At 50.1% G+C, this 16,776-nt stretch overlaps 1 protein-coding gene across 1 annotated transcript; it reads right to left on the bottom strand.

Annotated features, from left to right (window-relative positions):
- Positions 1-10,788: 10,788 nt before the first annotated feature.
- TBX22 (T-box transcription factor 22) lies at positions 10,789-16,000 on the bottom strand. Its single transcript, XM_086619761.1, has 8 exons — positions 15,865-16,000; positions 15,607-15,736; positions 15,272-15,373; positions 14,853-15,027; positions 14,519-14,683; positions 14,345-14,409; positions 14,186-14,271; positions 10,789-11,399 (listed from the first exon to the last, which is right to left on the bottom strand). The coding sequence occupies exons 1-8, from the start codon at positions 15,998-16,000 to the stop codon at positions 10,789-10,791; spliced, it is 1,470 nt and encodes a 489-aa protein (XP_086475887.1).
- Between the last annotated feature and the right edge of the window lie 776 nt (positions 16,001-16,776).

Below are 16,776 nucleotides of genomic sequence, written 5' to 3'. Positions count from 1 at the left end.
AGCCGTGTTGCCACCAGCTCTTGGCTTCTCCTCCAAGTGCAGCTCAGAGAGTGCCAAAAGGCCATGGACGGTGTACGTGGCCTCCTCCAGAGCAGCAGAAATCCTCTGGGAATACACTCCCCGGGTGTATCACATAGCACGGTGCCACGCTGCGGTGGAGAGGACAGAAAAGCGATGCAGAAGAGATTAATCGGTGGGTTACTGGTTGATGGGAGCTGCTGTCCTCGGCCCTGTTGATATCAAGAAGTTGATATTAAGTATGTAACTCCCAGCAGTCAAACTTTTTGATCTTTTACTAATTCAGTGCATTACGTGGCATGAAATGGTAATTTTCAGTGAAAAGGGGCAGAGCCAAACTAAGGCTCCGTGCAGCGGTGGCACCGATCCATCCGTGACCGGCCAGCTCCGCACGAAGAGCGCTGAGCTCCCGCTCTCACCTCCAGCTCCAGGAAGGAAGGAAGAGCTGAGATCATTAAAAACACCCTTCACTGCTTCAGTCCTGCATCCTTCTGCTGAAGTCGTTGGGCTTTCAGCCGTATCCTGGCCAGGCTGCGGGAGCAAACTGTCAGCCATGCCCTGTCTGTTGAAAAAACAAAATGGATGAGGGGGGAAAAAAAAAGAAAAAAAAAAAAGGCAAATGGTCTGTGATAACTCGCATCTCATTGTTAAATGTTGTCGGTGTCTACAGGTTACTGGAAAAACCAAGGGGCTGGAGGGCAGCCCCTCGCCGGGGCAGGGCTGTTTGCTGAGGGCCGTGGCGGCCCCCCCGGCGGGGAGCAAAATTCCTCCTTAAATCTCAATTCCAGATTTGGGAGCTCCCCATCACGCTGCCCCGGCAGCTCGACGGTCGCTCCCGGCCTCCGCACGGAGCGGCGAGGGGAGGAAGCCGCTCCGCTCCCCACAGCTCTCTCTGGTTTGTGCTTTTGATACTATTTTTCTGATTTTTTTGGGACTAAAATTGCTCCTGTGGGTGCTGGAAGCCGAAGCGGGGTAAGGTGTGAGCTGGCCCTGGCTGCCGCCGGCAGTCCTTGCTCTCACCTTGATGGCTGAGATTGATTCAACTATTATTTCTCTTGCAAAAACCCTCAAAATCCACAGCGGTAAAGCACATCAATCAGAGAAATATTCATTTGCGGGTTTCTGTGTCAGAAGGTAAAAATCCTGTATTAATAATAAATGTTGTAAGTTAAAATCAATGAAGTTTAACTTCAAGCCTATATTTCATAACCAAAGAAAACGTCCTCTCGCTTTAACCCTTTGAACAAGTCAATTAGTTGCTCAGAGAAGGCTGTCAATGAAGCAGTGATGCTTCTGTGGACCCCAAAGCACCAGGCAGAGCTGGTCTGGTCCTAGACAAGATCATGAATTAATTTTTTCCATCGTCTCAGAGGGAACTAGCGCTCGGTTCATCGTGCATGAAACAAAATGCTACCGAGGCCACTAAAGTGCTTCTTACCTGATAACCTCAAAATATCAGAGCACAGAGCCTGCATCACTGGAGGGGAGAGGAGGAGCGGAACAGCAGGGACGGGGATCCACCACAGGGATGAGGTGGTGGCAGCATCCAGGGAGCAGAATGGGGTGAAAATCACATCGTTTGGGAACGTGCACAAATTGAGGACATGCAGTTTCTTAACACTTCTGATGCACATTCACAAGGGCATGTAGTGATAGGACAAGGGGCAATGGCTTTAAACTGAAAGAGGGGAGATTTCGATGGGATCTAAGGAATAAATTTTTCACTCAGAGGGCGGTGAGGCACTGGCACAGGTTGCCCAGAGAAGCTGTGGCTGCCCCATCCCTGGAAGTGTTCAAGGCCAGGTTGGATGGGGCTTTGGGCAACCTGGTGTAGTGGAGGGTGTCCTTGCCTGTGGCAGGGGGGTTGGAACTGGATGATCTTTGAGGTCCCTTCCAACCCAACCCGTTCCATGATTCCATGATGCTAACAGGACACTCGGACTACGCCACGGAGACACGGAGGGACACATAAAATAAAGTAGCAAATTGCAGCTCTGCCTCTCTCACTCCCACCCGGCTTCATCCCGGTCCCAGTCGTCTTCTCCGCATCCCAGGGATCGATTTGCAGCCACGTGGCCACGACTCGCCTCCGCACAGCCCTGGCATTTCCTGGCAAGGAAAACACGGGGCAGGTGCACGTCTTGGGAGTGGAGCCCTTTGGAATTAATATCCTGAAACAATTTGATTTAGGTCAATTTATTGATGGTTGCAAACAAGTGAAAAGTACATTGGGTTGAGATGATCCAATGTGATGGAGTGGGGTTTTTGTTGTTGTTGGTTTTTTTTTTTAAAGTGGTGAAAAATACCAAAGGCATGACCGAGGAATTAAAATGAATCTTATAAACACTCTGCGGGGAAAAAATCAAGGGGAAGCAAACAAGACCCAAACTAGATTTATCTCAAAACGTCCCATGAAGCCAAAGAATTTCTTGCTGTAAACACGGGGATGGAAACTGGCCGCATGAAACAAAGCTCTGCTTTCAGTGGCACCTGGGGATGGCGAGATGGAAGTAATTCCTCCTTAATGAAGATCTCGTTATGTGGCTGAGGCTTTCGGCGGAGCAGCGATCTCCGCTGCCTGGGAAAAGAGGGGATTGGGTTACAGACGGGCTGGGCTGGAGGAGAAAACCCCCCGTTCTCAGCAGACCCATCACTGGTGTTATCTGTTTAATGTGCTGCACGCCATCGGCGGCACAAACATTCCCAGTTCATTTTCATTTCATATCGTAGGAAAATAATACAGCGGGGTTATTGGTCACAGCTGCGTGAATGTGGCAAACGCAACTCGAAGAATTATTCTGTCAAAGAGACAGAGCCAGATATTATTTTTTCCCTTACAGTCTTGCCAGCAGTTAAATAGGGGATTTTATTAAAAATATTCGTGTAATTAAAATCTATAGTCTTGAAAGCCTTTATAGGAGCTGGAGTTAAACCAGCATAACACATTTACGTTCAGATGTTGCAGGTTTGTGACGATGTGACGCCGCCTTTGGTTTATACAGCAAAAAAAAGGTGGTGTTTTAACTCCAGTCTTACCTTTTAAAATCTAGGTAGCTTTGAAACGTCCAGAGGTTGATATAGCTTAAAAGGACAACTTTTCTAGGAAGCATTAAATTTGGTTATAGAAGTTCACGGCAGTTACGATCTGGGGGACTGGCGTGTCCTGAGAGGGAGAAATGAATTTTATTCAGCACACGTGGAGTTTTAACAACCACCGCCCGGGTTTTCAGCCGTTGTCCGTCAGCGTGATGGATCGTCCCTTCCCTTCTCTGCCTTCCCAAACCCCAGCCCTGGCTGGAACAGAGAATTTTCCCAAAGCGAAGGAAATTCCCCTGGTGAACAGCAGACCCAACAGCCACCCAGAGCCACTTGCTTTTTCTGTGCTTTCCCCCCCCCCCCCCTTCTTTTTCTCGGAGCTTTGTCCAGTAATAAACAACTGTTTCAATCTGCTGCGCTGATCAAAAGAAATGTTTTAATCAGTCCCAGGCAAAATATCATGCTATTATGTTATCACTGGAGCAAATCATCAAAAATACAAAACAAAAATATCAGTTTAATACGCTCCAGACCAGGAATGTCTTGAAGAAACTTGCCTTCCTCACAGGTGTGTCCTATTTTAAGGAAAAAAAAAAAAAAAAGAAGAATTAAAGCGCGGGGGCTGGCGCTGGGGCGAGCGTGGCTGTCGGGGCAGAAACACCGAGATCAAAACTGACCGAGCCCAATTACTGCGAATAAACTTCACGAAACGCTTTCCCCCACCCCAGAGATGTTTCAATTAATTTTTTTAAAGCCGACAAATTATCCAAAAATCACTCAACTGTGTTTTCACCTGCCGTGAAGCAAATCCACAGGGAGACCCGCTGGGATGCCAGCCCATGAGATGCACCCCCAGGGAAACCCAGAAGCCTCCAAATTTTGGAGATGGTCTTCCCACCAGGAGCCTGAACAGGGGCTGGATCTGACACGAGGTGATGGGAACCATCAGCGGATGCAGGAGCATCCCTGCCCGCGAGCCTGATGCGTGATCGCTTGCAGAGGTACCCGCCGCCTCCTCCGAAACATTTTGGCTTGAGCAGAGCTGGATCTCATTTCCATCCTCTGCTCTGTTCTGTGTCCAGGAGACCTGCCCAGCGAAATTCCTCCTTTTTACGGCCCATCATTCCAGCTGCAAGAATGATACTTGAAAATAATTTAAAATTAAGTGGTCTTGCGGTCATTTGGGAAGCTGGAGTTCGGAGCAGGGTGCTGCGGCTGTCTCACCAGCCAGACCTGGCAACCACACTCCTCGGATCGGCCATTGATAGGATGTGCTCTCAGATGGACCTTTTATATACGTTGGGTTGAAGACGTCCTGACTCTCCATACAGCCTCCAAAGCAGTGAGGAGCCGGTCAAAGGGGAGAGGTCCACACTGGCACGTGCAGCTCTTGAACACCACCCAACCCCATTGGACCAAAAACCATCTCAGAAAGTGGAGATGTTGGCCTGGGAAGGAGGAACAGCAGTGGGAGTGAAGCACTCGAACCCAGCCAGAGCCAAAGGAGCCCTTCCCTGTCCTCTCCTTGACATCCAACACCCTTCCCTTCAAGAGCTTCTCGTTTCAAACGCAGCGTCCAACACGGCAAATGTCAGCACTTTCAAAGCACGAAGACTCTTGAAATGTTTGGGTTGGTTTCAGTTGCAAATGAAGTTTGGGGCTTTGCTTTGATTTGGTTTAATCTCAAAAATCTCCAGGAAATAGAGTTATATTTCTTCTACCGGTCTAAATTCTTGAATTCTGGTGCTGTTGAGAAGCGAAGCGAAGGGGGCTGATGTTATCCGTTAGAATAGCCCAGATAGAGACATTATCCTGCTTTTATGAAAGCCAAAGGCCGAATCCATATTTATTTGAGCTGCAGCAGAATCTGGCTTATATCCTGGACATTACAACATATTGTTTCAATCTATATTTTTATTAACAATATCGATAACGTTAGAAGACATACGATACAGGAAGTAGCTTATCAACTTCGATTAATTTTACAGTAAGACTTTTAATGAAGATAAAAGAGGAATCTGGCAGAGTGCTGAAGCTAAAAGTGCTGTTGGTGAACGGAGATGTGCGGTACCTGCACGGGGCAGCTGGGTAGTCAGCACGATTTTTACTCCATGGAAGAATAATAGTTAATAATCAAGACCATTAATTCCCCACTTTGGTTTTATTAACACTTTCATACATAATGATTCACTGTGAGACTGTTGAAATGAAGCTATTTGTGTAAAAACCTAAATTAAATCTGTTCGTTGTGCGCAGGCAGTGGTACCCGCACTCACGCTCCTGCTTTTAAAGCCCTGAGCAAATGTTCATAGGGAAAGATATATGAAATGTTCTTGTTGCAGGAAAAAAAAAAAATAATTCCAGCCTCTAAACCTCAAGTCCTGCGAGAGGATGGGATCTTACCTGACTCACTTGAGGGCATCTTTGGGATGGGGAGGTTTTGCCTTTGAGCAGCCCCGGAGCTTTCCGAGCTTCCAGCCTTCCCTCCTCCAGCTCCATCCTCTGACATCAATTCTTAGTTTTAACACCGTATTATGAACAGTTTAGCACTTGAAAAGTATCTCTTGCTCTGTAGCTGGATTTATGCTCTTTTTTATTTTTTTTTTTAAGTTTAAAACGGCGATCTGCATGGAGGGCATCATGGTGCTGGTTAAGGACAAACCAGCCCGCCCTCCTGGGCTGCTCCGTTTTCATAGAATCGCAGAACCATGGGATGATTTGGGTTGTAAGGAGACCCTAAAGATCATCTAGTTCCAACCCCCCACCACGGGCAGGCACACCTTCCACTAGACCAGGTTTTGTCCTGCTATCGAAAACACCCACGAAACACAAACCCACCCCAAATTTACCAAACTGCCTTAAATATTCAGTGTTTTTTCTGTGGTGCATTTAGCATCCCACCACAAGCAGAGTCTCCGAGGCATTTGGAGTAACATACGATGGAAAATGATGGTTAAAACCACCGAGTGCTCGGGACGAGGTGGGCACAGCCAGGGCAGCATCCGACGGTGCACACGGGTGTCGCGGCCCTTCCCACGGCGATGCCGACGGGTGTTTAATATCATTTATTTGAAACCTTCCTGCTGAGTGCAACAGCAGCAAGCATCTCCTCCCAAAACTCAATAAAAAAGGGTATTTCTGCCAGTTTCAGGCTGCAGGTCCACGGCGAAGGGCTGCAGCAGCTCGCTCCGACAGAGCGGCAGCCGAAGCAGAAGGCAGCATCCATCCCCGGAGCATCATCTGAGTAACAGCAGAGTAACTCTGAGTAACCACGCAGGTCTGTTACTCTGCTGTTCTTCTTTGAGCAGAGGCCCCGTTTTCTTCGCAGGCCTGACGGGAAGCAGATGGACCTGTCGGGGCTGGCTCGGGCAGGTGAGCCCGGCGCGCGGATGAGCTGCTAAGTGCTCCCAGCTGCTGGGCAGGACCCAGAGGAAATTGTTGGAGCTGGGACCCAGCTCTGAGATGAGATCTGGAGTCAGCGCCAGGAAGGAAAAAAGTGAATTTCTGCAAAAAGCCAGGCTCTCCAAACCTGAAAGGGTAAGGTTTTTAAAACAAGAGAAAATATCTGAAAGCCTCTTTAGTGCATCTAATACATCTCCAAACTTCAGAGAGCCAGAAACCATCCTGCCCCCCGGCTCTGGTTCTGCTCAGGATCTGCCTCCTCAGACAGCCAATATTCCTTTTGCTGGGGGTTGTCCCTTATCGCTGGTGTTTTCCTCTCCAGAAAGGTCTTGAATTTTACTCACTGGTCTGTGTCGTTTGATTTATAAGCTCGAGGGGTCTTTCACAAAACCTGGACTACTTCTCGTACTTAATTGCTACAATAAACTTAAAACTTGGTGCTTTGGGATAAGCAATCTGGGAGGAAACTGTTTGAGGGATGGAAGCAGAAGGTGGGTCCTTCTTGTGAACGTCACCGAAGGGACACGGGGGAGAGGGGGGTTGATAAATAACTATAAAATTCAGAAACTGCTCTATTAAGCACCAACAGCTCACAGTGCAATACCCAACATCTGCAAAAGTCCTTGCAGCCGGTTTGATTCCCAACAGCCTGGATTGCTGCACCCAGGCTGTCCGACACCGGCGTTAACCCCGCGGGCGCCGGGCGGCTGCGATTTGCACAGGCACAGCCGAGCGCAGAACGGGGGGTGCCCGGGGTTCGCACCCCAAAATGCAAATCAACAGGGTGGAAGAAAGGCAATGAACAGGTCCCAAGCTTTTATCCAGATTACAAGAAGGTGGTTTCTCTTTTCTTTCTCGGAATGACTTTATCAAACTCTGTTTTTTCCAGCACTCCGTGGCCGCAGCATCGACGCGTCCCCCTGCAGCCGATATCCAAAACACACCCCGGGGCTGGAGAGCCGCCGTTTGCGCCGGTGATTTTAAAATTATATTTTCAGATGCTGTAGCTCTCATTTAGCTCGCCAAGCCACGTTTTGAAAGAGTCGCTGCGTGTTTTGTGTATTTTGGGAGACAAACAGACCCCACAAAACTAAGAAGAAAGAACATGTAAATATTGCGGAGGCATCTGGTTCCAATAGCACGTGTTTACATATTAATGTGCAATACAAATTTGTAAACATGAGCATTTGAAACTTTTGCAGGAACCGATACCGGCCTTTTCCCTTTCTGCAGCTTTATTGGAACAGCATGTCCCCCCCCGGCCCCAGCCACACGTCTGCGGCGCTTTGATACTGGATGCGTTTCAAATGTTCTGGGGGCTTATTTGTTCTGGTCTGTCTCACGATCCAATCCTCGTTTGTTTTGCATAATTGTGATACAAATTGTCATCTAATTACGGCCCAAACCTCAGCAGATCAAATGCAAGCCAAGGCACTTCGATCAGCAAAAGCTACAGCCGATGCTCCCTCTACGTGTTTGGCTTCTCCAGGAGACGGATTAAATTTGGGTGAAATTGGATAGTAAACTGCACTTTGATTGAAAACATCATCTCTGGGGTTTTTTTATCTCCTTGGTTTTTTAAATCAGCCTCCTGGTGCCCGAGCACCCAGCCCATCCCATGTCCCAGTGCCGAGCGCGGACGCGGTGTCCTTGGTCCGGCCAGTTTTATTTGCTGAGTGTAAATGGGATCGGATATTCCCGAGTAACTTCAAACTCCTCTTGGGAAAGGTCAAACGACTAATAACTGAGATTGCTCAGCAAGTTAGTTGAACCTTTAAAAAAACCCTTTATTTTCCCCCTGTTCCCATTTGAAAACAGCACCGTAATACCGGGTTTGTGTTCGAATTCACCCGCTAAGTCTGAAGAACTGTGAACTTTCCCGATTGCCACGGGTTTTCAAGCAATATTAATGGGAGGAAGTACAAGGCAGCGTGTAACGTGTTTGTATTTACAGGTGAGTGGTTTCTCTCGAAATACCGGCCTCGATTCCCGCAGTTTCGAGTTTAATAAATAATGATTTATTTTTCTGACTTACTGTCTGGAGTTCTGCTGCTCACCTCCCACCAGCAGCCGTTTTCAAAAGCCCCCCTGGGGCGCCACGTGCTGGTTATCCGCTATTTTGGGCACAGTTTTTCTTGTATAAGCAGAACCACCTCTGTTATAGCATGAGCGATCCAGCTGAATTACCACTGTGGGTCTGGAAAACGCTCCCGTGCTGGGATGGTTGGGAGCCTTGAGCTGACAACGTGGGCAGCAGGACAGAGAGCTCCAGCTGCCTGCAAGCACTGATGTGTCTCGTAAAGAACCACCACCATCTTTTTTATTTATTACAGTGGTATTTGAAAGGATGAATCAGGAGATAAAGGCAAAGGAAATAGAAAGTAACCTCAGATCTGTTGGATCCCCAGCTCGTGGCCAGCAATCCTGGAATATCTTACGCAACTGCAAACATTTGGAAAATTGGAAGTTACCCACTGCATCCACCCACAAATCCGTGACTGATGTGGAAGAGCTTTCCAGCTCCCCGACAGTATAACCACATGGGTCACCCAGCCCACGGGGAGCAGAGATCTGCAGCGCTTTGCAGAGCCCGTCCCAGCTCCCCTGCCACCGATGACGAGGGATGGCTCCGAAAGAAGGACTCTCCCAAATGAAAAAAAAAAAAGTTTCATTTTTTTTGTTTTAATAAAAAAAGCGAGATAAACTGCTAATGAACAGCATGAAAAAGCAGGTTTGTTCATTTTTACAGTCGTACAGACCGTTTAACGAGGCAAGCAGGGCCCACCATTCCATACTGGTGTCACTGGGGCCTCTGTGAACACTCAAAGCAGATAAATTAGGGATACTAACAGCTGATTTTTAGCAAAGTCTCATGAAAGGAAAAGTGTGACTTTTTGTTGTCTTAACAGCTTTTGTTATTGCTTGTTCTAATCTTAATTTGTTGTCTGCTACGGATGAAAATAAAACCAGACTTCTGACGCCAATTTTGATTCTCAAACCTGCACCCAGACCCTATACAGTGCCGTGCTGTTTGTAAATCCAGGATTCTCCTGTCTTAATCTCAAAATGCAGCCGGTCCCAGTCAAGCATTATTTTCAAATCTCTGTCATATACCAAGTAATAAAATTGGCTTCAGGTAGGGACTGAGCATTGATCAAATAAAGAATAAAATCTGTGCCCCGATTTATTGCGAGTTATATTGTGCCCTTGGAGCTAGAGATTATTTACAGGAATAACAAGAATATCCACAGGTTATAACAAAACAAACAGGACTTTTGGAAGGAATTGGAAATCTCATGTTTTGGGACCCGTAGAGCTGTAAATCTCTGGAAAGGATCTGCGTTCTCCAGGGGACGGAGCCAGGAGCATCCCTGCCCCTTCCCTCGGGCACAGGCTGGCAGACACGATCCCAGGTGGATCTTCTGTGTCCTCCGGAGCCGAAAGCACAGGGGAGAAGTGTCCTGCAGGGCTCCTGGAGGTGTTTCATCCACAGCCCCCAGCATGGATCCAGCTCACCATGGAGGAGGTGTGTGACCAACCTGTCCTTCGTTCCTTCCCACCGTGTTGTCAACGCCGGTGCCACTCTGCATTACCACCTCCTGCTGACCTTCGGAAACAGGAGCGTGGAGATGAGGGCTCTTGGGGCATCTCTGCACCAGGGTCCACTTTTTCATCCCCGCAAGGTAAGAGTGCATCCATCTTTTATCCTGTCTGTCTTTACCTCGGCAGCAGATACTTGAATTTACATCTCCTCTCTGATAACCAAGTCATCCAGGTCCTGGAGCAACAGGGCACTTCCATGTCGTTAATTAGGACCCCTTAAAGCCAAGGGAACTTGAGAACATCCTCGAGCACTTGGCCAAATACGGCTCCTTTGCTGACTCGAGGTCTCAAATAGTCCTTTTGAAGTTGGTGGAAAAACTGAAGTAGGGTGAGCAGAAGCTCACTAGGGCTTCGAGCTAACTAAGGGCAAGCTGGATAGAAAGTTTCAGGAAAACATATTTGTAGAAATGTCCGCATCTGCGTTCCCACTTCAGAGTGCAAATATTAAAACGGTGACCATACAGTTTGCTCTTAACCTACAACCATGACTTAAATCTTACCGACAGATACCACCTTGCTGTGGATCATCTCAGACCCTCCACGCTCCCAGATTCTCCACTCTCCCAACAACACGACATGTTTGCCCACAGGAAAAGTTCAATGCCTAGACACACCGGTCCTGCACCGTGCAGTACTTCACAGTCCATAACTAGCAAGCCCTTGGGTATGAAGGAAGGAAAGGTTTGCTTTACATATCAATGCTTAGAAATATAATATAATATAATTCCACTAAAGGCAATGGTTAATTGTCGGGTGCCAGTTGGAGTGATTACATCTGCCATCTCTCAGAGAAGCCGGAATGCTGTCACTTACTTTGAAATGGCTCGCTGCATTCATCAGTCTGGATGGCACGGAGAAGTTGTAACCGTACAAGCCATATGGAGGATGTAAAGAACAATTAAGTGCTTCCCGAGCAATGGGACTTGATGGGAAAATGTTTCCAGATGCATGTAATCCATACAGCATTTGACTAGCAGAGCTGGGTACTTGTAGACATTGCCCGTTCAAGTCTTCAGCTTTAGCATTTTTCAGGTTGGCTATGCCCAGGGAAGATAGTTTTGGCATATCCACCATGAGGTGGGGTAAAAGATGCGGGTTGGCGCCTCCCAGTTTTTCATGGCTTGGAAAGATGAGAGACTGCTGTCTTAAGAAGCTCGTAGGACAAATCTTGTAGTAGAGGGGCACGTTGAGATTGTGTAGGTAGGTCTCCGGGCACGACACACCGATGTTGCTCGCTGACAAGTGAAACGTCGGAGGTGAACACGATGGAGAAAGCAGGGGGTTGAGAGGAGAGGGCGTCCCACCACTGGAGGTCACTGGCGAAGAACTGGAGCTCCCACCTGAAAATGAAAACAGAAGTTGTCCAGGCTGGGCTACCTGACGTTCACAGTCAAGAAACCCTCGGAGGACTCCTGCTCCCACTCTGCATCTCGCTGCTGCCGGTGTCCATCCAAGCACAAACCCGCTCCAAAAATCAGCTCCTGGAAAGTGGGAAGATCTGTCCACAAATTATTTGTCGTTGTTACTTGGAACTTGTTAAGAAAAATGTCTAATCCCGTTCATTTGACTGGAACAACTGTGAAGTTCAGCTCCACACATGCAGGTACCTGCCGGGTCTGTGCCTCGCTACGCGACCAGTGACCTCCTCCTGTTACACATACACCATTCCTATTTCAGTTTCTCTGTTTTTTAGAGCTGCAAATTACAGGCAGCTTTTTCCCCTGGTATATAAGAACAAAAAAACATATTCAGCCTGACGGAGATTTTTTTTGTACCTTCCCGCTCACAGGAATTGACTAATTTTCCTTGGCTTCCCCATGCAATTTGAAACATACCCTGGAGTGCTATAGGTGTCTCCAGAAAGTTTAAACGCCCGTGTGATGTGAACGTTCTCCTTTCTGAAACGAATCAATGAGCACTTTCAGAATTTGGTAGACAACGGGTCCACGTCACGCGTGTGAGCGCTGGCGTAACCGCATCGCTGCTCGGCACCCGCAACGTCAAGAGCTACAACGAAGAGGCGGCGGCTGTTCTGGCGTGGGGACGCTCGGCCCTGGTGCTGAACAGATGCTGGTTTCATCTAACACCATTTAAGAGCCGAATATCTCTGCTGCACGTTCATTATCACGTTCTTCCAGAGGGTTTTTTCCCCCCCCCTTTATTTTCACTACTTACCAAAGTCACTGGAAAAGGAAGGGAGGGAATGTGGATGCGTTTTTGCTCTGTTTTTCTCTATTTATGTTTAGTTCCAAGTGATGCACTGTCTGGTTGTGATCTGCTCAGGCTTTATACGCAATCAGCAGCACGGAACCAACTGTATCCCCGAGCCATAGCTGCTACTGTATCAAACCAAAAAAAACCCGAAAAAAAAATAATAATAAAAAAAAAACCAATAAAAAAAAAACCACAAGATTTTGGATGTGGTGCGAATTAATTTTGCAAGCTCCCAGCAAGCTGAGTATCTTCCAGCCTGGGGAACGCGCAGGCGGCATCTATTCGAAATAATCCGGGAAAGTTTTACAGCTTGGACATCTCACCCTTCCCCGCTGATGTCAGAGGCTGTTTCGGCACTGACATCAGCAGGAGCAGGGCTGGGATCCAGAACTCTCCCAATGTCCGCGTCCTGCTGGGACTGGGGGACTTTTGGTCCTGTGAAATGATGGGATTGAGCCGGTATCCGCGAGCGCGAGGCAGCGACTGAACCCCGACGCAGCAGAGCCAACAAGGGTTAATATTTTTTTCCAGGCATCCTGAACACTGAGAGCACTCGATCTCCAGCGTAAATTTGGGAACTGGGATCGCAGCGGGGAGGACAGAGCAGCTCACAGAGCAGATTCTTTCTGTCATTTCTATGAGGCTTAAAAATCCCAAGTTTATGGCTAATTCTTTCTTCAACATATTGTTCATGCTTTCTTTTAATTTACCTTCTGGTTTTAGGGCTTTGGGATTTCTATTTTTTAGTTTTTCTTCAGAAATACTGTTTTATTATTAGTGGAATAGGAGATTTTGTTATATTTGCATCAGTCCAGGAAATTGACCTTGAAGAAAACTACCAATTACGTTAAGACTGGCAAAAAAATCCCAGGAAGCCCTAATATTTTAGCATCTACACGATAATTGTAGCAGCTGTCCTCTTATTCCCCGCTGCAGCCGCTCCCCAGTACAGCATCGCAGCCTGCGAAATGGGTTCAAAAGGCGCTATTTGCATAAAGTCTTTCCTAAATTAAAAAAAAAAAAAAAAATCTAGTTCTTTTTACAACACGATAAATCTCTTAAATTCTCCCGAGTCTGATTTTTTATGCCTCCTACACGGATTTTTGCTGTTTTGCAGGATTTCCTTGCAGAAACAGGAAAGATTCGTTGTGCCCCAATACTTTGAGGAGTTCCTAACACAAAGGAGAGTTAAACTGGTGACTTTAAACCCAAACCGGAGGGCTCCAGCCTTCAAATGCTCGGTTAGTTTTTTTCCTCCAGCGCTATGAACAATCAATTCTCAAATATTACTTCCAAAAGCCGTTTTTTTTCTGGGAAAAGGGCTCTATATGCGCTTGTCAGGCGGAGGGAGATCATTTTCCCTGAAAAACTTTTCCCTCTTCCCTGCATTTCTGTGGAGTTTACGGGCTGTGGGTCTGCACCAATCTAAATAGCAGATAATTATTTTTCTGATGCATTTGTTCGCACAGAAGAAAGCGGCTGCCTAAGACACCGACGGTCATTATTATCCCGTTTTTAGCTAAAATTCTCAAACGGCTCGGAAACAATTAGTGTAACACGATCAAAGCCGTAACAACCCGACTCTAAATTAGCCTCCTGCCTACTCAGATGGTTTTTTGCTGCCCATCTAAACCCGATCGCTGCCAGGTGATGAAGGAGACCGCGCCGCCGCCCTTCTCTGCCCGCTCCTCAAATCGACTTTAACAGGAGTTTTGGCCGAAAACACGTGGAGTTGGCTTCCCAAAAACGTTCCGTTAGCCGCTGGTTCGTTTTCTGGATCCACTTCGTTATCTTAATGATTTAAGACCCCCCTCAACGCGCCCCTGCGGAGACCTCCGGGCGTGCGGCTGCGGTGCAGCCCCGAGGCCGCGGGGAGAGGCGGGGTAGGAAAAAGGCAGCGGACGGGACTTACCCTGGCTGTCTGCGCCGAAAGCCTTGAAGTCCAGGGCGAGAGGAGGTCGCCACGGGTAGGTCTCCAGGAGCCCGTCCAGGACCCCCCTGCGGGGTGAGACCGGGCTGAGCACCGCGGCGGGGCCGGCGGGGCGGGCGGCGGGGCGGCCCCGGCGCTTACCTGTTCCTCCCGGGATCCCGAAAACCTTTGGCGAAGGGATTCCTGTCGATCTTCAGCTTCGTGATCTGGGAGGGTGGGAGTGAAAGGGGCCGCTGGGGAGCGGGGCGGGCCGGGATCGGCTGCCCCCGGTACCGTCGGGGCGCTCCACCGCCCTCCCCGCCGGGTCCCCAGTACCTGCTGGTTTTGGTAGGCTGTCACGGTGGTGAACTCGGTCTCCTGGAAGGAGAAGGTCTGCACCCCCTCGGCCGGCAGCGACTGGATCTGCGCAAGGTCGAAGCGAGAGTCCTGGGCGATAACGTGAACGCGGGGCTTGTACTTGTGCATGGACTGCAGGATGATCTGTGCGGGGGGAGAGGCGGGCTGAGCCCCCGACAGCGACAACGGCACGACTCAAACCCCATGCAAGACCCGGGGGGGGGGGGCGTCCAGCCCTCCGCCGAGTCGTCGGAGCTGACCCCGGGGTGATGCTCGCCCCGCCGCCCCCCCCCTCTGCTGCCCCCACACCTACGTGCCCCTTGTCGTCCATCTCGTTGTTGGTGAGCTTCACCCGGTCGAAGCTGATGATTTGCCTCATCCAGGTCTCCCCCGAGCAGGGGGAGTCGGGGTGGATGTAGAGCCGCGGGGTGATGCAGGAGTGGTCCGTGTTCCCCGCCACCATCCACTGCGAGCTGTGATAGACGTACCTGGCCCGGGCCGGGCGGCGGTGAGGCGGCCGAGAGCCCTTCCCCACCCCCTATAGATTCTATACGTGCATGGGAGCCCGGCAGCATGTCCCCCCTCCTCTGCCGCACGCCTCTGCACCCCCTATTTCATTTACACCCACTGAACGCAAATGGGACTGACCAGAGCGCAGGTTGCAAAGGCTCAGCCTGGCAAGAGGAGTCCTGGGGGGTGTGGGGGGGCTTCCCCGCCGATCCCCACCCCTACCTGTATCTTTTGGAGTCCACTGGGACGACGTCGATGGCGATGTAGTATTGCTTCAGCAGCTCCAGCCCCTTCACCTTCACCCTGACCGAGGGGAACATCCTCCTGCGGGCAGAGGGGAAGGTCCTGAGCAAGAGCTGCCGGTTAAACGGCGAAAAGGGATTGGCAAAAAGTAAACGGGAGAAAAAAGAAAATCAAACTCAACAAAAACAGTGGAAAAAAAAAATCCACGCACACACAGCAAAATACCCCAAGAAAAGGAAAAACACAACGAAAAAGAGACAAAGTGAAAAACGAGCGAGGCAGCGGGGACGGGGAGGGCAGCGGGCGGCCGGTACCTGCCGGCCTTGGTGATGATCATCTCGGTGCCGATCTCATGGAACCTCCTCCAGAGCTCGGAGCCCTGCAGCTCCACCTGCACCCCGGCCCCCGCCGCCCGGCTCTCGGCCCCGTCCTTGGGCCGCTTTTCTGCGGGGAAGAGAAACGGGAGGGGGCGGCTCGGGGCGCTGCCGGGGGTAGGGGGGGGTGGGGGATGACCCTCACCGCCGCCTCCCCGTGCCCGGGAGTCCCCTCCGGGCAACCCCGCCGCTACCAACCCGCCTCCGGGGCTCTGCGGCTCTGCCTGCAGCCGGCCCCGCTCTCCTCGTCGCGACCATCCGGCACCTTCCTCTTGGCCGAGCGTCCCACCAGGGCTTCCACCGAGAAGGCGTGAGCCCGGGAGCTGAGCGCCATTCCCCCCGGGCCGGGGGTCCCCCCGGGCGGCAGCGGGGCTCAGGCGGGCGGCAGGGCTGCCGGCGGCGGCGGCTCCATCCCGGCCGGTACCCGGCGACCCTCGCCCGGCCGCCGCACGGCTCCCGTCGGGGGGCAGCGGCCACGGCGGGATCCTCTTGCATCCAACTGAGTCAATAGACGGCTGCAGCCTCCACTGTTTGTTTTGGAAACTGGTGGGAGCATAAGAAACATTGAGTGACATTTCATCGGAGTAACGGCGGGGGGGGGGGGGCGGGGGGAGAGGAGGAGGGAGGGTAGAGCGGGCGGCGGAGGGGAAGAGCGGGGGAAGAGGAGCCGGCCCCGTCTAGGATCAATAAAAGAGTTACTGTTCTCCATTAAATTGTAAAACTCAAAGAAATTTGACATAATTGCACACTAGGGGCCACTTTTCCAACAAAAGTGCAAATAACGTTTAACCAGAACCAGTACAAAAAGCAAAAAAAAAAAAAAAAGGAAAAAGGAAAAAAAAGGAAGCGAATAAGGGAGAGGGAGAGCCGCGACCCTGCGTGCCGAGCCCCAGCCCCGGGGCGGCGGGGCTTTGCCCAGGCCGGGCTGCCCCGACGGGTCGGTCACACGCGGCCCCTCCGCTGTCCCCGGCACGACGGGCCGCGGGCGGGAATCCCGGCTCGTCCCCCGGTTTCGGTTTGGGGTTGGTTTGTTTGTTTTGTGGGGCTTTTCGTGTTTTTGTGTTGTGTTTGTTTTTTTTTTTGTTTTTTTGGGTTTTTTTTAAGGCAGCA

The sequence above is a fragment of the Tauraco erythrolophus genome, chromosome 13 (genome assembly GCF_009769465.1).
Source record: "Tauraco erythrolophus isolate bTauEry1 chromosome 13, bTauEry1.pri, whole genome shotgun sequence".
Classification (NCBI taxonomy): Eukaryota; Metazoa; Chordata; class Aves; order Musophagiformes; family Musophagidae; genus Tauraco; species Tauraco erythrolophus.
This window is presented reverse-complemented; position numbering and strand designations above follow the sequence as displayed.